This window comes from Macrobrachium rosenbergii, chromosome 37 (assembly GCF_040412425.1).
Source record: "Macrobrachium rosenbergii isolate ZJJX-2024 chromosome 37, ASM4041242v1, whole genome shotgun sequence".
Lineage (NCBI taxonomy): Eukaryota > Metazoa > Arthropoda > Malacostraca > Decapoda > Palaemonidae > Macrobrachium > Macrobrachium rosenbergii.
The window spans coordinates 27,337,550-27,357,942 of NC_089777.1; the positions used below are offsets into that span (position 1 = coordinate 27,337,550).

The 20,393-nt window shown below is 33.1% G+C and overlaps 1 protein-coding gene across 34 annotated transcripts in view; it reads right to left on the minus strand.

Annotated features, from left to right (window-relative positions):
• The window catches only part of Graf (GTPase regulator associated with FAK), a 424,388-nt gene that overhangs the window by 35,606 nt on the left and 368,389 nt on the right, over positions 1–20,393 (minus strand). For 16 of the 34 annotated variants that reach the window (XM_067081847.1, XM_067081819.1, XM_067081832.1 and 13 more), the window contains exons 5-10: positions 19,443–19,547; positions 18,485–18,559; positions 10,590–10,659; positions 9,873–9,970; positions 8,582–8,617; positions 472–648 (exon numbers count right to left, since the gene is read on the minus strand). In XM_067081847.1, the coding sequence (XP_066937948.1) occupies positions 472–648; positions 8,582–8,617; positions 9,873–9,970; positions 10,590–10,659; positions 18,485–18,559; positions 19,443–19,547 (561 nt within the window). The remainder of the gene's footprint in view (positions 1–471; positions 649–8,581; positions 8,618–9,872; positions 9,971–10,589; positions 10,660–18,484; positions 18,560–19,442; positions 19,548–20,393) is intronic. The other 18 variants (XM_067081843.1, XM_067081844.1, XM_067081840.1 and 15 more) reach the window with 3 other exon arrangements.

Here is a 20,393-nt window from a genome sequence, read left to right on the forward strand (position 1 = left end):
TGCTGGCAAACAAACAAATGGACACTCTCCCTTCACTCATCTAATGATGATATGGTCTGCCTTTGTATCAAGTTTAAACTTAAACTCTTTCATCCTTGTAGCAGCTGTGTTAACAGATGTGGCAGACTCACTAAGTGAAGACTGAAACACCTCCCTTTATTTCTATTTACGCATGGTCTTCATTTGGACCATAATTAAAAAAACAGCAAGACACAGATGATCTAATTTCAGACACATCTATGCATGATGGTCTACTTTTACACCATGCCTGGCTGAAATCCCTCAACCACACAGGAGGAGTTAAGATAACAGGGTTTAAACAGGAAAGACACACTGATTGATGGATGGATAGATAGAGGGGAGGGAAAAAGTACAATCCATTCAACTTTCCTTCAAGCCCAAATGATATTTACTTGAACTCAATGCAAAGATGATAAAACTTATTTAAAAAGAAAATTATACAATACTTACAGGCTCTTTCCCATCCATAGCATCCATCCAGAGTTTACGATCCTCCTCAGATAATGCTTGCAATGTATACTGGACACCAGCTCTATCTTGTGCAGTTACATCAAAGCAGAATCTTTTGTCGATACTGTCTGACATCCGACGTATACAAGATTTCAAGACAATTGTCTCAGTTGAGGTCTGAAATTCAGCATGTGATAATCAGTGATGATGTAGTAATTCCAAGCATTTCAGTAAAGTAAGAGTAAAAGACCAGAACTGGGTAATAGGCAAGTGCATTTATAACAAGAAGCAACGGGACAAAATCTAGAAAAATTACTTCTCACTCAAGCCACATAAAACAGTAGAAGAAAAGTGATTGTAAACTTACATATCTGCACAGGTTACATTAGGAAAACATAAAAACTTGTTATTACCTTAATACAACAAAAAGCAGTGAAGAAAACTCTACTAAAAGACATAGACAGCTGAACTACTGTGTACAGAAAAAATGCTTTGTAAACTTGATACCTTATGATTTGACAGCATCCTGCACAGGAACACATGTAATGTTAAAAGACAGCAATCCATTCCAGGTATCTTTTCCCATGCCACAATACCTCACAAATAATTATTCTCTTAAGTATGCAAAGCAGGTTAGCAAAGTATTAAACTGTAGTTCTTCATTCATTCAATAAGACATTCAATAAGATTGTCAGTGAAATTTCAATGAATGTATTTAGTAGATATTTTTACTGCAACCAACCAATAAGCATATACAGCATAAATTGCAGTATACAGAGCCTGTCATAATACAGTACTGTATTAGTTTATATAGAGATCTTTAAGTTTTCTCATGTGTTTAGCAAACTGCAAAAACCTAGACTGTATGCAAGACATTTTGAATTAAATAACCCTCCAGTATAACAATTTGCTCTGCCTGCAAGTTACATCATTCCAAATACTGTACAAGAATATATACATAATTCTGATATTGCAGGATATTAACTGCATTTGTACAGAGTACACATAGTAAGTTACTGTCAGTATAGGGTGTAATAATAATCTCTAATGACTTGAAAAATACTGCAATGAAACTGCATACGAGTGGAATAAAAATCTCTGTGCTCTACTATAATTCTAAAGGACACTAAACTCCAGTTTTTCTCTTCTTTAATATTGCAACATGGTAGTATAGCCCTTGGCCCATCTTCATCCAATATTTACAGTGTGTGTTGTTACACTTTTCTTTGTACAAGGCTATACAGGGAGTTTTCTAATATTACCAACCTATTTCACATGCTTTTCTTCATTAAAGACATTTTACCTTGTAGAAAAGGTTAAAACTTAAGTCTTATTTAAGGTTACATATCAGATAATATATATCACAATCACAGTTACAGTAATATAAAGAAATTGACAGTGTTCCTTTACATGCCACTACAGTATTTCCCCTACAGTATTTCTAAAATTCTCATAAAGGTTATTCAAAATAATTCTGTGGTGATAAGATTATGGTCTCATCTCACTTGATAGTTTACTTAAAAAAAAAAAAAAAAAAAAATCATTCAAATAAAGTTTAGGGTGTTTTTCTACCCCAGTCCCCACTGCACAATCATCAGGGAGGAGAGGGGCAATCTGCTTTGATACACATTACAGTAGGAAAATAAATTTCAATTAATGCATTCAAGAATATCAGCCATTTTCTAACTTCCTTTCACCACAAGATTCAGAAAGCCTCAAGTATCTTGTGGTAATATTTATTTACAGATTTAGGAAATAAACTTACTGGGTTTTTCTGACACCTTTGCAGTCACCCAGGATGCAAATACCCTGTTGTCTTTGATAAAAATTCACTCACTGCATATAAAAATATATATAAATCAATTCTGTTATCCTTTCCTTCCAATATTCTCTTTAAGCAATTCCTGCAGAAGGCCTTGATTGCTTGGAAGCTTGCATGCTTTATTTGAGAAATATATGGCTCTTTGTTAAGCAAACACGTTGTGAAATTACATATTATTATATAAACAGTTTCATTCATAAATCCTTTCTTCTTCTCCATCCTTTTCTTGTAAAATGGTTGCATCAGAGACCCATATTATTACCATACTGACAATAAATTTCTGTTTATCCAATCAAGTTTTTCTTTTCATGTACCCACAGAATCACATTCCTATATGTATTTCAGAATCTCACATTTCTATATGTATTTCATTCATGTAAACCTCCTCCTTTTTTCATCAGGTTTTACTTGACTTCATGTAACAGCTGCAAGCCATCTTCGGTAATGCTTTTTTTTCTATTCTTTTTAAATATTTGTCCCTATATGAATAACTTCATTTTTATATACCTTCTCCTTCAATCCCATTTGTTATTACACGTCTGCAAGTAGCATCTGCAAATCATCTATAGCAGCTGTTTTCTAGCAATTACTGTATATTTCTTTATACAAGTTTATTTGTATTTAATTACAAAGTAGTTATACAGCAAAAGGAGCAATAAAATGTCTTCACTGCTTTTCATGTTGAAGGCAAAACTAAGTTTTTCCAATTTATGGGGGGGGCGGGGGGCTAATTAAACAATGTGCTATGGACTTCAAATTTCAGTTTACAGTATAGCTAAAGGAACATGCCTAAACAATTTATGTAGAAACAAAATGGATCTCGGTATTTAATCTAGGGTAGTACTGCCCTTTAAGTAAACACTGTTATTGTATACTTCCTCTCTCCCAGTCTAAAAGGTGTGTATGTGCATGTGGTAGCCTTATGTACATGTGCTAACCTTCAATACCCAACAATGTATTTGTACCTAAAGTTGTCACAGCAAAATGTTGAGGGAAAACACTAATACTTACAAAGTATCTTTTCCTTTATAAAACTATTTTCACACAAACCCATCACTCACTTCTAGTCCACATTCATGGCCTATGAATGTCCCAGGCAAAGTACTTTTTTGTCTAAAAAGACAGAAAAGGTACAGTAATGGTACTGCACATGCACAGTAACTACCTTACTTATTGTCTTGAATGTTAGTTGTGAGGTCAGTGATGGTTTATAAGGATTTTTTAAAAATTTTATTGAATATTTTGTTTCACTACAAACCTATCACTTATATACCTCATATTCTATGTAAGCTGTACAAGAAATTTGATAGTTCTGATCATCTTTTCAGAGTTTTCTAAATTTTTTATTCCTTCTGTGACCAAATTGTTGAATGACCGTCCTAATCTTGGAATTTCAGAACTTCAAACGTGGTGCATCTGGTGTTTTTGTGGAGCAAGTTGACATAAGTCTCACTTCATAATATATTTTCAGTTTATCTTATGTATTTCAATTTTTTATTTCTTATTTTTGTGTTAATTTCCTTTCATAGTTTATTCTTTATTTCTCATAGTCTGTTCTTCACTTCTCAATTTCCTATTTGCACTCATTTGCTTTCCCCATTAAGGACTTTGGGCTTGTAAGGTTCTGCTCCTCCAACTAGGATTGCAGTTTTATTTAATAATAATTAATAATAATAATAATAATAACAATAATAATAGTAATAATAATAATAATAATTAGTAATTATAATACAGCCAGTACTTGCAGCAGTACTGTTTGACTGGACTGGCTGCTGGGGAGTGCTCAACCCAGAAACTCATATGAATAACTGAAAAGTTCCTGGAGTATGTGGATGTCATGTAAGATTTCAGTTGTTTCAAAGCATCAAAATGCCCAACATGTTTTAATCTTACTGTCCAGGCAGTAAAAGAGGGTGCCATCAAAGAGTGGCTCAACATGGACATGGAAGACCTACGCCATAAAATGTTGCAAGTATGTGGAACAAATTGTTACCCCTCAAAGTACTAGGGAAGATGAAGATGAAAATACAATGGCAATAGCATCAAAGCCATCCAGAACACTCTCATCTCAATTAAATTATTTAGGGGTTAGATATCATGACAAACAAAGATACTCCACTGTTCTATGGTCAAATGAGGCATCAAGAGAACATCATTCACCAGCAGTAACTGAGGACAAGGTGAAAACCAAGAGCGATTAACCTATAGTATCATGTGACTAACTTTATTACCTAAGTTTGGTCCTCCCAGCACTGACTCCAAAGTACTGCTATCTAATTCCATATTTTTAATGGAATTAAGTGATTCTGACTCAGACTAAATTTCCTTGTGTCAACTTCTACCATTCAGGGTTTTTATAAATTTACAGTAAGGGAATACCAAGCTTAGGAATATTAAATGAAGAAGAAAGAAACTTAAGCACAGAACACTTTACAATGTAGAACAGTAATTTGTGTAATTCATATTCTACTAATCAGTATAGCCACAGAATATATTAGGATTAGTGCATTATCAGAATTTTTGTACTTATAGGCCAGACCCCAAAACCAGACAATAATGTGATGCTCCACTGTACCAGTGCAGATGTAGAATAAACAAATGTCTAAAGAAAAAATCATGAGTTAAAAGATGAAAGTTGCAGAAACAACGAAATGAGGACAAAGAGTTTTAGGAAAGCCTGCAGAAATGGAAAGTCTCAAAATTCTGCTCAGCCATTAACAACACAGCAAACACATTAAATGTAAGACAATTACCAGCTGTAGAATGTATAGTACCATTAGTCTTCTTTTGTTTCTTTAATAAGACTACTGTATTTGGGAAAATGAAAGACCATGAATGTAGACTCTATATAAGTGATGGGTTTGTGGCTCTTGATGTGGTAATTTTACATTTATGTATCAATTTTTCAAATTGCACTTTTCAGTGTAATACAAAAAAAGTTACAATTTCAGTTTTCAGTATATTATAACACTTAACTTATATCTAAAACCTGCCTTAACATTATTTTGATTTGGCATGTTTCTATCCTGAATATTAACCTTACTTTTAATAAGAAACAACTGTAAACACCTCACCTAATTTTTTACTCTTTTGCACTAGAATTCCCAGGATAAATACAAATAACACACAGATGAGTGTTCACAAATAGGGAGCACATGGAAGCAATAATTATACTTTTCTTTTCTGGGGTGATCAAGAGTAATTATGCTAGTGAAGCTTTACTGACCTAGTTCAATTATTTAATAATAATCGTTTATACATTATACAGTGTTCATATTGTACTACCAATAAAGACAAATTGGGAATCTCTAACGTAGTTCTTAAGCAATTAAGAGCATGTGTGGAAAATGTCACAATAGGAGAATGAGCACAGAGTGAGACAAAACACACAAATTCAAAGTGACCTTTTAAAAAGCATTTCCAAACAAAAAGTTCCACACAAGTGCAAACACTCATAGCCCAACCAATATTACCTTTGACATTGCCCCAAAGTTTCAAGAAACAGGTCTAAGGCATAATCGGATCTTTTCACTCAGAAGGACTTAACTATTAAATAACTACTTAGACTACTGGCAGCCCACTTTATCATATCAGTGAGCAACATCCTGAATTTATCCTTAGTTTCTTATAGCTGAAATCCTTCAAAATTTGATCGACAAACTAGCAAAGTGGAAAAATAGCCTCTTCAAGAAAGTGTTTATTTATCACATACCTTCAACCTAGATGCACCAACTCACAGAATACTTTACAGCTGTAGATACAGGATTGTAAAAACAATGTAACCTTAATTGCTCTTTGATATATACAAACATCATGTATCTCTCATGCCAAAAAAGTTTTGGGAGGAAGGAGGGGAATTCTTATTCTGTAACTTTCCTGATTCAACAAGTTACCTAGGCTAATAATTGTATGAAATTCTACCTACACTAACACTGCCAAAACAAACATTTCCTGATATATAATTATGAAGACTTTCATAACCACTTTTCTTTAGCTTGAAGTCAATAGACAGTAACATCACTTATTTTATACTAATGCAAATTGTATCTATTGAATAAAATGTTCATGCTCTTCTTGAAGAGGAGAATTTTGTACAGCAATGTGCAATGAAGACAGACATATCCCCAATAATGAAGTTTGTTCAACATCATCAAGAAAACAAGGCTATAAGACACTGACAATAGCCTAATCAACTAGGATTATATGGCTGGGAATGGGTGACATACAGCAGTATCTTAGTGAGGCAAGCGAAGAGTGAAGGCTACTTAGGAGAGTCAGAATTCTTTACTCCATTAAAAATCGCTGTTACATACATTGCTCAAATGAGAGAGAGAGAGAGAGAGAGAGAGAGAGAGAGAGAGAGAGAGAGAGAGAGAGAGAGAGAGAGAGAGAGAGAGAGAGAGAGAGTGTGTGTGTGTGTGTGTGTGTGTGTGTGTGTGTGTGTGTGTGTGTGTGTGTGTGTGTGTGTGTGTGTGTGTGTGTGTGTGTGTGAGAAGAAAATGAATACAGGCAGTCCGGCTTATGACGTTCCGAGGTTGCGACACTTTTCAGATATATTCATCAGAAATTATTTCCCAGTTTACGATGCATGTTCCAGGGTTACAATGCGTCATACGCCAATCCAACGGAAGAAATATGCCTCCAAAGCAGCAGAATAATCAAAATTTGGAGGTTTTTTGATGAAAAAACTCAATAAAAACGCAGTTTACATCGTTTTCAATACACTCAGAGCATTAAAATTAAGGTTTTCTTAGGATTTTTGAAGATTTTTCGGTTTATGACAATTTTCGGCTTATGACGCGGTGTAAGAATGAAACCCCCGCCATAAACTGGGACTGCCTGTATTTAGGCCAGGGTAGTTTTCTACTATTTTTTAATCGCACCTCTGTTTAAGTTTCAATTTTCTACAATATCAGGTAAATCAGTCATATTTGTGTTTAGGTGATTGTCCACATTTTTGCATTACACAGCAATCTGCTTGCGCATCCTTTGTGAGTACTGAAGACTCTTATCTTCACTAATCATCTCATGCAACTTTGTTATGCACAAATAGTTTTCCTTGTGTTTTATCTTTTTACATAATGCAGGGTAATTAGATGTATAGGCAATATACAATTCATATGCTTTGACATAAAATGTAAGACAGAATTTTATAAATTCACAATCAAAATTGTTCACTTATTACTGAAGACTAGTTGCAGTGTTAACTACAACTGTATTTCCTTTACTTTTACATTATTAACATTTTTAAATGAAACAAGCTCTAATGAATACAAAAATTGGCATAACTCGACAGTATCATTTTCAGCATTTTTTAAAATTGTGTGTGTGCTACTTTTTCACAATACTTTCAACAACTGAGATGTACCATCAATGTCACAGTGTTCAAGTAAAAATTATGAGGAATTAACAAAATGTATTCCACTGTAATATCTGGGGTACTGATAAAACACAAAGACCAAAAGAACCTCTCTCCTAATATTAAACTTCAGTAAAACACTGTCAAGTGGCATTCACTCTTGATTGTTTTATCTGGGATGAACACATACTGTTATGGAAGGAATAAGGGACCTGTGATAATTCAAAGAAAGTGGTACAATCATCTCCAGCCATGTACTCTAAGTTCTGGTGAGCAATGGAAGTCACCATGTAAGTTTCTTCACTGTCCTAGAGACTGCCCCTAGGTCAAATGATTTCTATCAATTTGGTAACGAAAGGTAGGGATTGTTTGACTTGTATATTCTGATTAATGGAACTCTGTTAGGAACTCTGATAATTCCAATGGATTAAACTTCTTTAAGAATTACAATAAAGCATTCCACAAACCAACTAAATACTGTATGTCTCCCCTCCTTATCACCAACCTAACAAATGTTCTCACAGAGAAAATAAATAAACTGTGGTAACTAAATGGTTAAGGATAACCCTATATGAAAAAAACAAACCCTACTATAAAATTAAGATAAAAATTATTATCTTTTGAGGTAGGAAGCAATTTCATGAAATCTTTGGCCTAAAGCAAATATTTACAAACTAGCAACAGTATGCAGTTCTACTGTAAATGATATACTATGTGCACAAAAAATCCACATTTGACTAAATGTATTCAATAATACTTCAAAGTCATTTCCAAGTGGCTAATAAAAGGCTGGAAGCAGAGTTGAAATTTTGCCAAGCTGCACTAAAAAATAAGTGACTTTTAACAATATGATCCTTTTCAAAAGCAAAAAAAATTAGCAGTTATGTGTGTCAGCATTAAAGTTATTGCAATAACAACTCTCTCCTTACCCTGTCAATGTATCCCCTACTTTGATTTACAAGAGGCTGGAAAACAAAAATTTTTTCTTCATCATCAGTGTGGAAGGTAGGTTCACAATTATTGTGCTGAATCACACAGGACTGGATTAAAATCTCAGTCTCCAAGGTAATGCCATCGTACAACATATTCAACAGAGAAGTTATTTCATTGAACCCAAAATCCAATTTATCCTCCAACTGCACCCACTGAAGAGAACTTGTTTTAATAACAGTATCATGATGTAATATACAAGGGCTTTGTAAATTTTTTCAATATGGTTATACATATCTAACCTTTAACTGTTCATTATCTTACAACACCCATTAAATGTGTAAACAATTAAAGTTATTAACATATATTATATTTAATGTTCATGATTTGAAAAGTTTTCATGAGACCATGCAACAGAAACGTATAAACATTTTTAAAAATATATTAACCATCCAATTGAGATTCTAATCCCAAACATTTAAATTTTTATATCCCTAATAGATTCTTAAGATGTAAGCTTTCCTAATCTTTTATATAGATACTGTACTACTGACACATTTCTGTAAGGCTTTTACCTAAGTACGTACTGATTACAGTACTATTCATTTCCTTGAAATCGTTATTTAGTTCGTAAGAAGTCCAAAACAAGGCCCAAGATGACTAAAATAACTCAATTTATTATCATCATCACAAATTTTACTCCAGATTTTCCATATAAGTGTTTAGATGTGAATGAATTTTATACACAAAAACACCCATCGAAAAGCTAGCTTCCCATACATTCAAAACCAACTAGAGCCCTGTATTAATATTTTACTGACCAAAATAAGAAGCCCTTAGTTGGAGCAGTTGTGGATGCATAAACTTAGAGCTGATGTAAATTAGGGAAGATACTTATTCGAACTAAATTTGGTACTTATTGAAATTACTACATGTATTCTGTATCAATTCATAAAGTAGTAAAGTTATACAGGCAAATACCTTGGCAACAATTTATATATACAGTACATAAATATAACCTTTAAAAGATAGCAATAAAACACTACCATATTAAAAGCTTTAAAACATTACTTGGAAGTACAAAAATCATCTTGTCTACAACTTACATCTAACAAACAAAGAAATGCACACAAAGCTTCATCAAAAACAAACAAAAAAATTAGAAAAAGTCATCAGAAGCACGTTTGTATAAAGCTAGTTTAAGAGATGTACAACAAGTTTCATTTCTAAGACCTTACAAGGAAAAATCAACATGCAAATGAATTCAGTAAACAAACATATAAAACTTACAATTTTATGTTGTATTTGATTGTAAGGAATCATGGTGAATACCCTGTTCTCTTTCTGATATAGGCAGTAGTGCTTTGTCCACGTAGTACCGAATGCCTCTACAAATGGAGGAAAATATCATTATCCATAATCATGGAGAAACCTTGAAATGTTTGAGTCATTTAAGAGTTAAGCCACATAAAGAACATTTCTTTATATATGAGAGCATACTGGTGTACGTCTAAAATGTCTAGACCATTTATATCGCACTTTCAACATTCAACGTAGACACCAGTTGATCTGAACACATGTAATAGTCCTTAAAAAAAAATCAAGGAAGACTACAATACTATATTCCAATGAAAAAAATTATACACCATGTGAATAGTTAAAAAAAAATCTCCAAATTTCAAAATCTGTATTGAGAATGTATTTTTTTAAAAATTATAATTTTCCTTTGAAGCCAACAAAGAAGGACTTGCCCATATTAATCTAATAAACACAAAAGTGTTATCAATAGTAGGCGAGAATTGTGAAATATATCTTTCAATTCTCAATTCAAGATTGGAAGATGTAAAATTTTGTCTTGGAAGAAGTACAGCACACTTAGTGCAATTTCATTCAGGATTGAGTGCTACATTTAAAAGCAAAAGAAGCTACTTTAAAGAGAACAAAAGCTACTTGATGAATTTCTACAAGTATGTACAACATACCAATTACATAAAATTGACCACTTACTTTTTTCCATGAGGAAGAGGTAACCCTGCCTGGTATACATTTTGTCCATGTTGCCAGGATCCATTGATTTCTGGTGGAAAATGTCAAGTTAAAATATACCCAGTATATTACAACAGGCCTATATTTAAATTACCATCCAAAATATATAATTCTTATATAACATCCTATCATTACTGATTTAAATAGGTAGCATTTTTCCAGATGCTCAACAGCTATAATGTCAAAAATAAAAAGCAAAATATGCAACATTTTCATATATTAATAGTGCAAAAAATTTTAAGCATGACCATATTAATCACTAACTACAACGGGTATTCTTAGATTTGACATGCATGCAAATTATTCATACATCAACTACATATTATTATTCAACAAGCAGTCAAGTGATTTTCATTACATTTAAAGCTACTGTATCAGGTAACTGGAAAATTGTGCTAAACAGCCTCACATCTGTAGCGCTATGAGCAAATTAAATGGAGTTTGACCCTATATCATCGATACTTTATTTTTCATCAAGAGTAAACTGATTAAAGCAAATAATACTAGACATCCAATATAATGATCAAGTAAATTCAGTTATGATAGTACTGTAGTTCATATTTCTTTTCTCTTTTCTGTTCAATATGTAACAGAACCAAGGTTTTGCGAACAAAAAACTTTAGAAGACCTTAGGCTATATAGTTTTCATATCCTTTGGAATATTCTGCCTCACAGCTGACAAACAGAACTATAAAGATCAAAACCCATTATCATTATTATTATTAATTTATCAAAGACCTCCAAGTCACATGTATAGAATCTTATACACTATAAGTCACTGGAGGAATGTTCATTGATGGGATGTGAAAATTGGAGCAAAGAAACATTAAAGAAGTTGGATAGTAAGAATAGAGTAAGGAAGAAAAGTATGAAAGCAATGTACTTCGGACAGAAATGGCACTACAAAGAACCTTATATACCATCTGTGGTGTACCATGCATAGCACTTTAAGTAGAAACCCTTTTTGGAGGATGAAACCTGTCGGCCTACTCCTGCTGAATTTGCGAAGTGTCAACACTGCATGTAATCTAAGATGTAATGTGAACTAAAATGACATAGCTTATCATGTGTAATGAATAAACTATGAAGGAAATTAAATTCATCTTAAAAGAGGGAATCATAATAAAAGTATTATAAATAATTTTCAGCTAACAACATTTCTGAACTACCCTGAAAAACCTTCTTTGTAAAAATGATTTTTATTTTGCACAGAGATTTCATGAACTCAAACTTGAAAATTAATCTACTGTGAGAATTGCACTACAGAAGTATATTTGAAGAAATACAAACAGTTAATCTGTTGTTGATGGAATGAGCTTAATTCCCCAACTATTTAGAACAACTGAATACTGTATACCTAGCCTACATAATTCAGCTAAAGGTATGACGATTAAAAAATTTAAAAATTATATATTTCTGATTACTGTATTCCAATAATCCAAAACTAACCAATGAAAAAAAAAATGCTTTTACATGGTTATATTCTAGCAATATTTTAAGAGAACTTGATTTCAGCCACTAGGGCTTCTACACAGGATCTCAATCAAAAGAACAATGGCCAAGTGACCAGTCAGAAAGTTATGGATGCAGATCCTCTTTTGAAACCTCACTTGTGGTTAAAGAACCTGCTTGTGAAAAAATGCCAATGTCACAGTGAATTTGCTTGAGGGAACCAAAGTACAGTGATGAAAATAGTGAAAATGTGCAAGAGTTAGTACTATACAGCTTGAGGCCAATTCCAGAATTTTTGCTGCTAAACTTTGTTTGTAAAAAAAAAAAAAAAAAAATAAATGGTCAAAGTACAAGTTAAAAATTCACCAAAAATTATACTAAAACACTTAGTAAATAACTGAACATGTAAATATTTTCCACATGAAATCAGTTCCTTCCAAAACAGACAGGGGAGACCAGCAGAAAGGACCAAATGCTAACACTGTCAAAATCAATATGGACATAAGGTAGAACATGAAAATTTCTTTCAAGATTTCTTTTAAATCAGATATTTTGTTTACATACACATGAACTAATCATTCAAGCACACACAAGCTAATAAAATATGGCAAATTCAGAATTTAAATGTACATATTTTTGTCTCTATTAAAGTATTCTTATTTAAGTCTGGTTAATGTATGAGTGAATTAACTTTTAAGAAAGTGTGGATATGCTATTTCTTTTGAATTTTAAAAGATCATAGTCACTCTTTACACTTGACAGCATTTATTTACAGAGATTAAAATCTCAAGTCAGATTAAATTATACTGATGTTAATACTTAAGGGAATTATAAGCAATGCTATACTGTATAAAAATCCAAATTAGACAAAAAAACAAATTAACTCTTGAAAAAAATTCACTAATAACTCACTCAAGGCTGTGACAAAAATTATTTACAACACAAAACCACAAGATAACTGAATTTATTATGAAAGTTTTCCTTATACAACCCCATCGCTCATACGTATATGCTATCACTCACAGACTTATACATCCCATGAACTACACTTTTCTACCTGATAAACAGAATTGTAGTAGTAGCTTGGTGCATGTGTCACCTGGAGCTTCAAGAACTCATCAAACACCTGCCTCACTTTTTACACAGTCTGAATATGAAGCTGTGAGAGAACAGCATGGCTGGGAGGCAGGAAATTATTACAAAATATGAGACAGATTTGTAAGGAAAGTATAAAAAGCAGCTTGTTATATAACTCAACCTAATCGCTCATACAAGTGACTAAAAATTATAACTGAATTACGAATTCTAAGCTGCAGGATCAAGGGAGCACTTGGTGACTAAGACAGGCCAGAAACCCAAAACTCTGGTAACTTAGGGTCATGAATTCATGATGAATAAGGATTAGCCCCTATACAGATAAAATTGAGGTGCCGGTGTATATATGGGTATTGGATGAACATAAAAAGAATACACACTATATAATTGAGCATTAGATGCATAATCTCAGATGTCTACATCTGTAAGATGTCATGTATGGATGAAAAGTTGACAGCCTCAGTCATCTAATGAGGTAAACCACATTCTCACTGCAATAATTACAGAAATGGCTCCACTTGGCCTGGTAGAGTTTGATAGCTAAAGCTCTAAGAAGTCAGGCAATAGCCCCTGCTGGAAACCCTCTTTTTCTGAGACTGCAAAACATAAATGCTTCAACATTTCAAATTTCCTCTGTAATCTCAAAAAGTGCAGCTGACAAAGCTACTTCTCTTACCTGGTGACCCCCTTGGTATTGTCTATCAACAAGAAAGGGAAGCCAGAGACCCATTCCTGCTATGGCCAAAACCAAGCAATCTGGGTCACCATCAGATTTTTGGAAGATTGTCTAGGACCTGCTTGATGAATCAGAATGGAGGGAAGACATAAAATGTTCAGGCTATCCCAGGGATGCATCTGTGCTTTTATCTTCCAAGTTCTTAAGTTTAGCTAGGCTGAGCAATACACTGTTAATTAGCAGCTGAAGCTCACTGCAACTAGGTCTACCACAGGCATACTCCATTCATGCCAAAGAGCACTGGATATCTCCAAATCTAAGGGAAGAAGCTGCTTCCTCATTTTCCTCTACCTAAACAAAGATATCTATTTACTGTTTGATGACACAGTTCCTTAGATCTCATACAGCAGATTTTTCATGTAACTCATTGTTGTTCCAGTTTTGTGCCAATACGCCTACTACCTTGACTTCTGTAAAATCAGCAAATGCTTGGAGGCGTAGAGAGACTGCCTTTAGCTCTATTTTAGAGAAAACAGGTCCCAGTTACCTGGTAGTTCAGTATGTGTACTCCCCAAATTTTATTAGATCCATCCAAATGGTGCCTGGGATTTTGCCACTATACTGAAGATCCTCCAAGACATTATCTAGGACTGCATGTAAGTTGATAATCATCTAGCTGAATAGTTTCCAACCAACCCTTATCAGTTGCAGCTGCAATGACAGTATTTGGAAGAGACTGTGAAGTAAGTTTCTCTAAATAGACAAGATACCTAACCAGGAACTGCTGCACCATGGCCTGAGGGTATGTTCTGCATCACAACCTTTGCATCACGGATGAAAATTTCCTTATCCTATCCTTTATATTGGCAAATGAGGGCTGCCTCAGGGTCTGTGTCCCTATAAAATTATGCAGCTTTCATCAATAGTGCAAAAGTACCTCATCTCCCACTTGACATGAAGCTATGAGCACTGACAAACTTGGATTGGAAGGAACAAAGGTCAAAGCAGTTCTGCTTGCTAATGATGCCAGCACCAACAAAATCTTCCAAGCACCCCCAAAGTATGATGTTGCTCCAAGTACTAATGTCACTGTAAAGACTTGAAGGGTGATGGCCAATCCAAAACACAGAATTTTGAACTAGAATACTTCATTCAGCCAGCTGAAGCTGGATGAAGTAAAGCACAGAAGTATGTTTCCTTGAGGTCAAGGGATACAATAAGTCCCTTTTCCTAAAGGTATGATAAGCTGAGGCTGCAATTTCCATTCTGTGATCAATTATAGGAATTATGAAAATGAACATATGGCAATTCTGTAATAAGGAACAATCTATGAATTATGCTTGGCTGTTAGAAGCCCTGTGGACACTTGAAAAGTAAGGAATGTGACTGTTTGGTTCCTGCAGCTCTAGATGGTGCACAAGCCTAGCTACTACTGGTCTTTTTCTGTCTATTAGGCAAAAGCAAAGTTTCTGGGATATTCAAAGACCCAAAGGTTGGCATATAAAAGTGGTGGGGTTGTCATGAAACAAATTCATATTCTAATACAGTATAATGCAAAAATATACCTTATAGCTTAATGCAAAATAATATAACTCACATGACATGTTAATACAGTAGAAGCAAAAAAAGGCTGAAATCTAAGCAAATGCTTAATAAATCTTCAGAAACAGTGTTATAACCAGAAAACTAGCAAGCAGGAATATACTTGAGTTATCAATAATGCAATAAAATCACTGTTGTCATCACAGTGGTCTTGACAGGTGTGCGTTTGTCAGCATGTGCCTGGCAAGGGAAGGGGGTTGATATGGAGAAAAAGGTAATAGTGAGTTTAGGTTTCTCTTACAACCTCTTGATGATGTGGTCAGTGAGGAGGATCTAGGAATGAACACATGCTCTTACCCTGAAACATAAGCTGTAAAAGGCAAGACAATAGAGGGGCATATCAAGTATACTCAAATTAATCATGATAACTTTTTCAATATCCAAGAAACTATTCATTACTTTGCAAGCTCTTTTACATTGTTGTGGTATGAAAAAATCAAATTAATAATTATGAAAGCAAATTTCTTCATTTAAATCAATTCAAAGTAATACTTAATTACTTATCAAACTCTCTCTGTGAATCATAATTCAAAGTAATACTTAATTACTTATCAAACTATTACTGTACATCATGACTGTTGCAAAATATTCCTAATTATCCACTAGTCATAAAACCCTAAAAGTAAGATCATCTACAAAATGTAAAAGGAATTGCAAATTTTATAATATCCTATCCAGATATAAATAAAAGTATAGTTAGTTAATGGTGCAGTATTCCCAAATGCAAAACAAGAAGTATTTTCACAGCATAATGAGATCAAGAATTAAAATTACTTTACATATATGCTAAGTACAGCTACCAAGTATGACTTGATTTGACCCACTAATCATAAAAGAAAATAAAATTGACTACCATTACATTTTTATATGAGATTCCACCAGGTTAATAACAAAAATATCCTTATGACTTTTCTTCATGCCATCCACTACATACAATGCAAGCAGTAATTACTGTATTGTACACAAAGAGGTACAGACAAATTACTTCACTACTGTGATTATAAAGTCTTATGTTTAAATATGGAGAAAATTTTTCAGTGCCTTCTATCAAAAAGTGCACATAACATAAGCTACATATGATTCAAGAAATGTACATCTGATATTAAATGAATGCAATAAAAGAAAAATTAAAGGCACTGTCTTTTTGGTTTTCAGCCAACATAAAGCTCTAATCTTCCTACTCCACCACTACAGTACAAAATTTCCATTTTAAAAGCATACATGGACTTCATGGACCAATGCAAATTCCATGATACATTAAAGACATAAAAGTACCTGATGGATACTTAAAGGATACATACCAACATTGGGAAAAGTAACATTATCCTTTAGAAGCCATCAATTATAGGTATAGTATACTTAAAAGTACATGACATAAAGCTACAAGGCAACAAGCCCCACTTTCACCTTGATTTGTGTTTCTTTACTGTAGATTTTCTCTTTATTTATCTTTATTATTTCTTATGACTGTTTTGGAACTCAAAGCTTAGAATTCTTGGCCACTAATATTGACACAGTTCACGTAATATTCAAAAAGCGTTTAACTTCTTATTTAATTTTTGTAGTGCATTGTACAAGCTACTGATGTTGCCAAGTACACTGATTTTTTAAAAATATTCTATCACAGTTATAAAATAAAACAGAACTCTTCAGAATAAGCTGAATTATTTGATGCAATATAAAAGCTCTGAAGAGTAAAAACAATGTTACCCTGTGATTTTCCCGGACTATTAAGGACAATATCTCTTTTCTGATTGCTTTCCGCACACTTTCTGCAACCAACAGACCATAATTTAAACTCCATAAAACAATCCCCCAAGGATGAAGATTGTCATGACATTAACTACTCTATACAATCGAAATGGAGACTGCTAAAGGATTAAGCCTTTGATTTATACTACTTGAATGTAATGCAATTGAAAGAAAGTAATTAGAATAAAATATTTCAAAGCTTTCATAAAAAAGCTATGGGAAAACAAATGCTAAAGAAACAAAGAAAAATTTTATCTAAAGCTTCTTACACTATCTGAGCATTAATATGAAAGAAAGTATCAAAGCCAAAAAGGTCATAACTGAAATACAAACCTACAGGATTCAGTGCAAAACTCAACCAAGATCAACAATACCTAACATTAAGAAATAACATCCAACTATTCCTCTCCTACAAAGAATATACAGTCAAATGTCTGGGCCATTATGCATAAACTAAGAAATTACAAGCAGGTGGTGAAAACCTAAAAATATTTTGTTGCATTTTATCCGAGGATTATCAGGGTAGGATAGGGGTGTCTGTTCTAGGTTATAATTCTTATAGCTCTTCCTTTTTCCCTTGACCTTCTAAACTTCTAGTCCTCCTACAGTTCCAACTTATGGGATGCGAGAAACCCTGTGGTTAAATTATGAAATAGGATTGTTGATTCTGCTAATGAACAAGAGAGTTTGTCTCATCCTTTTTATCAAAAATATTTGATTCTTTTCATGTAGTCTTTCTGTAAAATTCACTTAACCCTTTAATAACAACCAATGTTGCCTTTGGAAATATAGTAGAATACAGTATTTGAATGTCTTTTTTTCAGCATTTTCCAGTGGAATATAAAGTTTTTGTGTCTATCATTATTTCCAGAATTATTACTGAAACTGGCTTAGTTTAACAAAATTTGACAGATATACATAACTAGATACCAATTCATTATGCTCTTTCTTTCACAAAATCAAGGAGTTCTATATGTAAAACTGGGTCTGTTTTCATCAATTGCATACAGATGAAAATAAAGACACCTTCTTGAATATTTTCCCTAGTCACAACCATCAATCATCCCTCTTGAGACTCAGTTCATAAAAAATTGACATCATCAGTACAGTATATGCCTTTACTATGAATTTCGCATAAAAAAAAATTGGTAGATCCCACCATTTTCTGGGATACACAGAGAAGCAAAAGTCTAATAAAGGTAACTGAGAAAAGTCTACGCCAAGAGGCACAAATCAAGGTTTGCGTGAGTTAGTGTGAAGCAGCCGGAGGACACATTACCGTCTTACGCACCTCCAGCATCTTGTTTTTTAGCGTAACAGACTCTTGGCGCGTGGCGAGGAAGTTCTCACGCGTCTGTCCAACCAACCAGAGGTATCATCAAACAGCAAACAGGAACAACAGCAGGTTTGAAGGAAGACCAGGAAACAGTTGGTTTGAAGGAAATAAAAAAAATATGTTAAAACAATTTACTACATTAACTGTCACTGAAGGAAAGGAAAAGTAATTTAATACAATAAACAACATTGAGAGTCATAAGATTCTAAATTAGTGGTTCCCAACCTTTCCTGGCTAAAGGTACCCTTGCACAGCCTTTCAGAAGACCCTGGCACCCTAATTGAAAAAACTGTTTGTTGGTATTCTGTAAATATACTGAATTTCAATGTGACAAAACTTTGGCCCTGGAAAAATTGAAAATGAACATACTTGCCTTTACTCTGATGTGGCTTTATTCAACATAAAATGAATGAATGACAATAAAAATGTGATTGTAAGAACAGTTAGAACATCTGCACAATAAATATGAGTAATGCGCAAATTGATATAATCGAACACGTTAACAAGACGCCACAGCCAATAAGATTCAAGTATAATGTGTGCTGATGGGTGTATAAATACCGAAGTATCAATCCACTGATACCAGGGATGAGAAAGGGAATCGAAGATATGAAAAACACAATAGTTTTTTACCAGGGATGAGAATGGGAACTGACAATACAAAAAATATATACTATATAGTTTTTAAATTACTTTTCCACCTAATATTACGGCACCCTAAGTCGATCACATGGCATACTATGGTGCCACAGCCCATTGGTTGGGTATCATTGTTTTGAACAGTATATCATATGACTGTGCAAATAAATCATGTAGAGTCCAAGTGATATGAATACCAATATATATATATGATTTTCATAGTACAATAAGCACAAGAAAATACACTGCTTATATGACATACCCTTTGAACTCTAACTTGGAGATCCCGCATGTACGGGTTGCAGTCGTTGAATACTTCGTGGCCTTGGTGATAGAATGTCAGCCAACCATACATATAACTTAACAACTAAAAAAAAAGAAAAATAGCAAAATTATATTGGTTAGTTAAATTTCTCAGTAAACAAAACTCATCCATACTAAAATCCTTGGAACAAATCATCCAAAAAAAGGTGAGTCACCATGTTGAACACAAACCTATCACTAAATTTTTTTGAATATCAAAAAGCAGATTCTGTATTTTGTGTAACTTACTCACTTGCTTCCAATATTGACCTCAATCTTCATCCTACACAGTGAACCTTACAATTATTTCTAGTTGGTATTTAACTAAAAACACACACATATAAGAAAGAGTGCAGGTATTTTGCTGAATTTTCAGAAAAAATTTAATCAAGCATTTTCATCAACAATAATAATGATAAGCAATATATGAAATTTTCATAACTAAAGTAAGTATAAAAACTCTACTATCTATCATTGGTAACACTGTTCCAATCTAGGGATAAAAATCAGAAGTGAAAAAGAGTAATGGTAAAAAATCATTTAGAAAAAAAAAAACACTCCCACAAAACTTTTCTTAAATTATTTCTTGAGAATATATATGTATATATATATATGTGTGTATGTATGTGTATATATGTGTATATATAATATATATATATATATATATATATATATATATATATATATATATATATATATATATATATATATATATATATATATATATATATACATATATATATATATATGTATATATAGCTATATATATATATATATATATATATATATATATATATATATATATATATATATATATATAAATGACCAGTGGTAACAGATTATCATATAGAATAAACTCACACACAATAACTTTTCAGCAAAGACACAAAGTGACTACGTCATGATATGA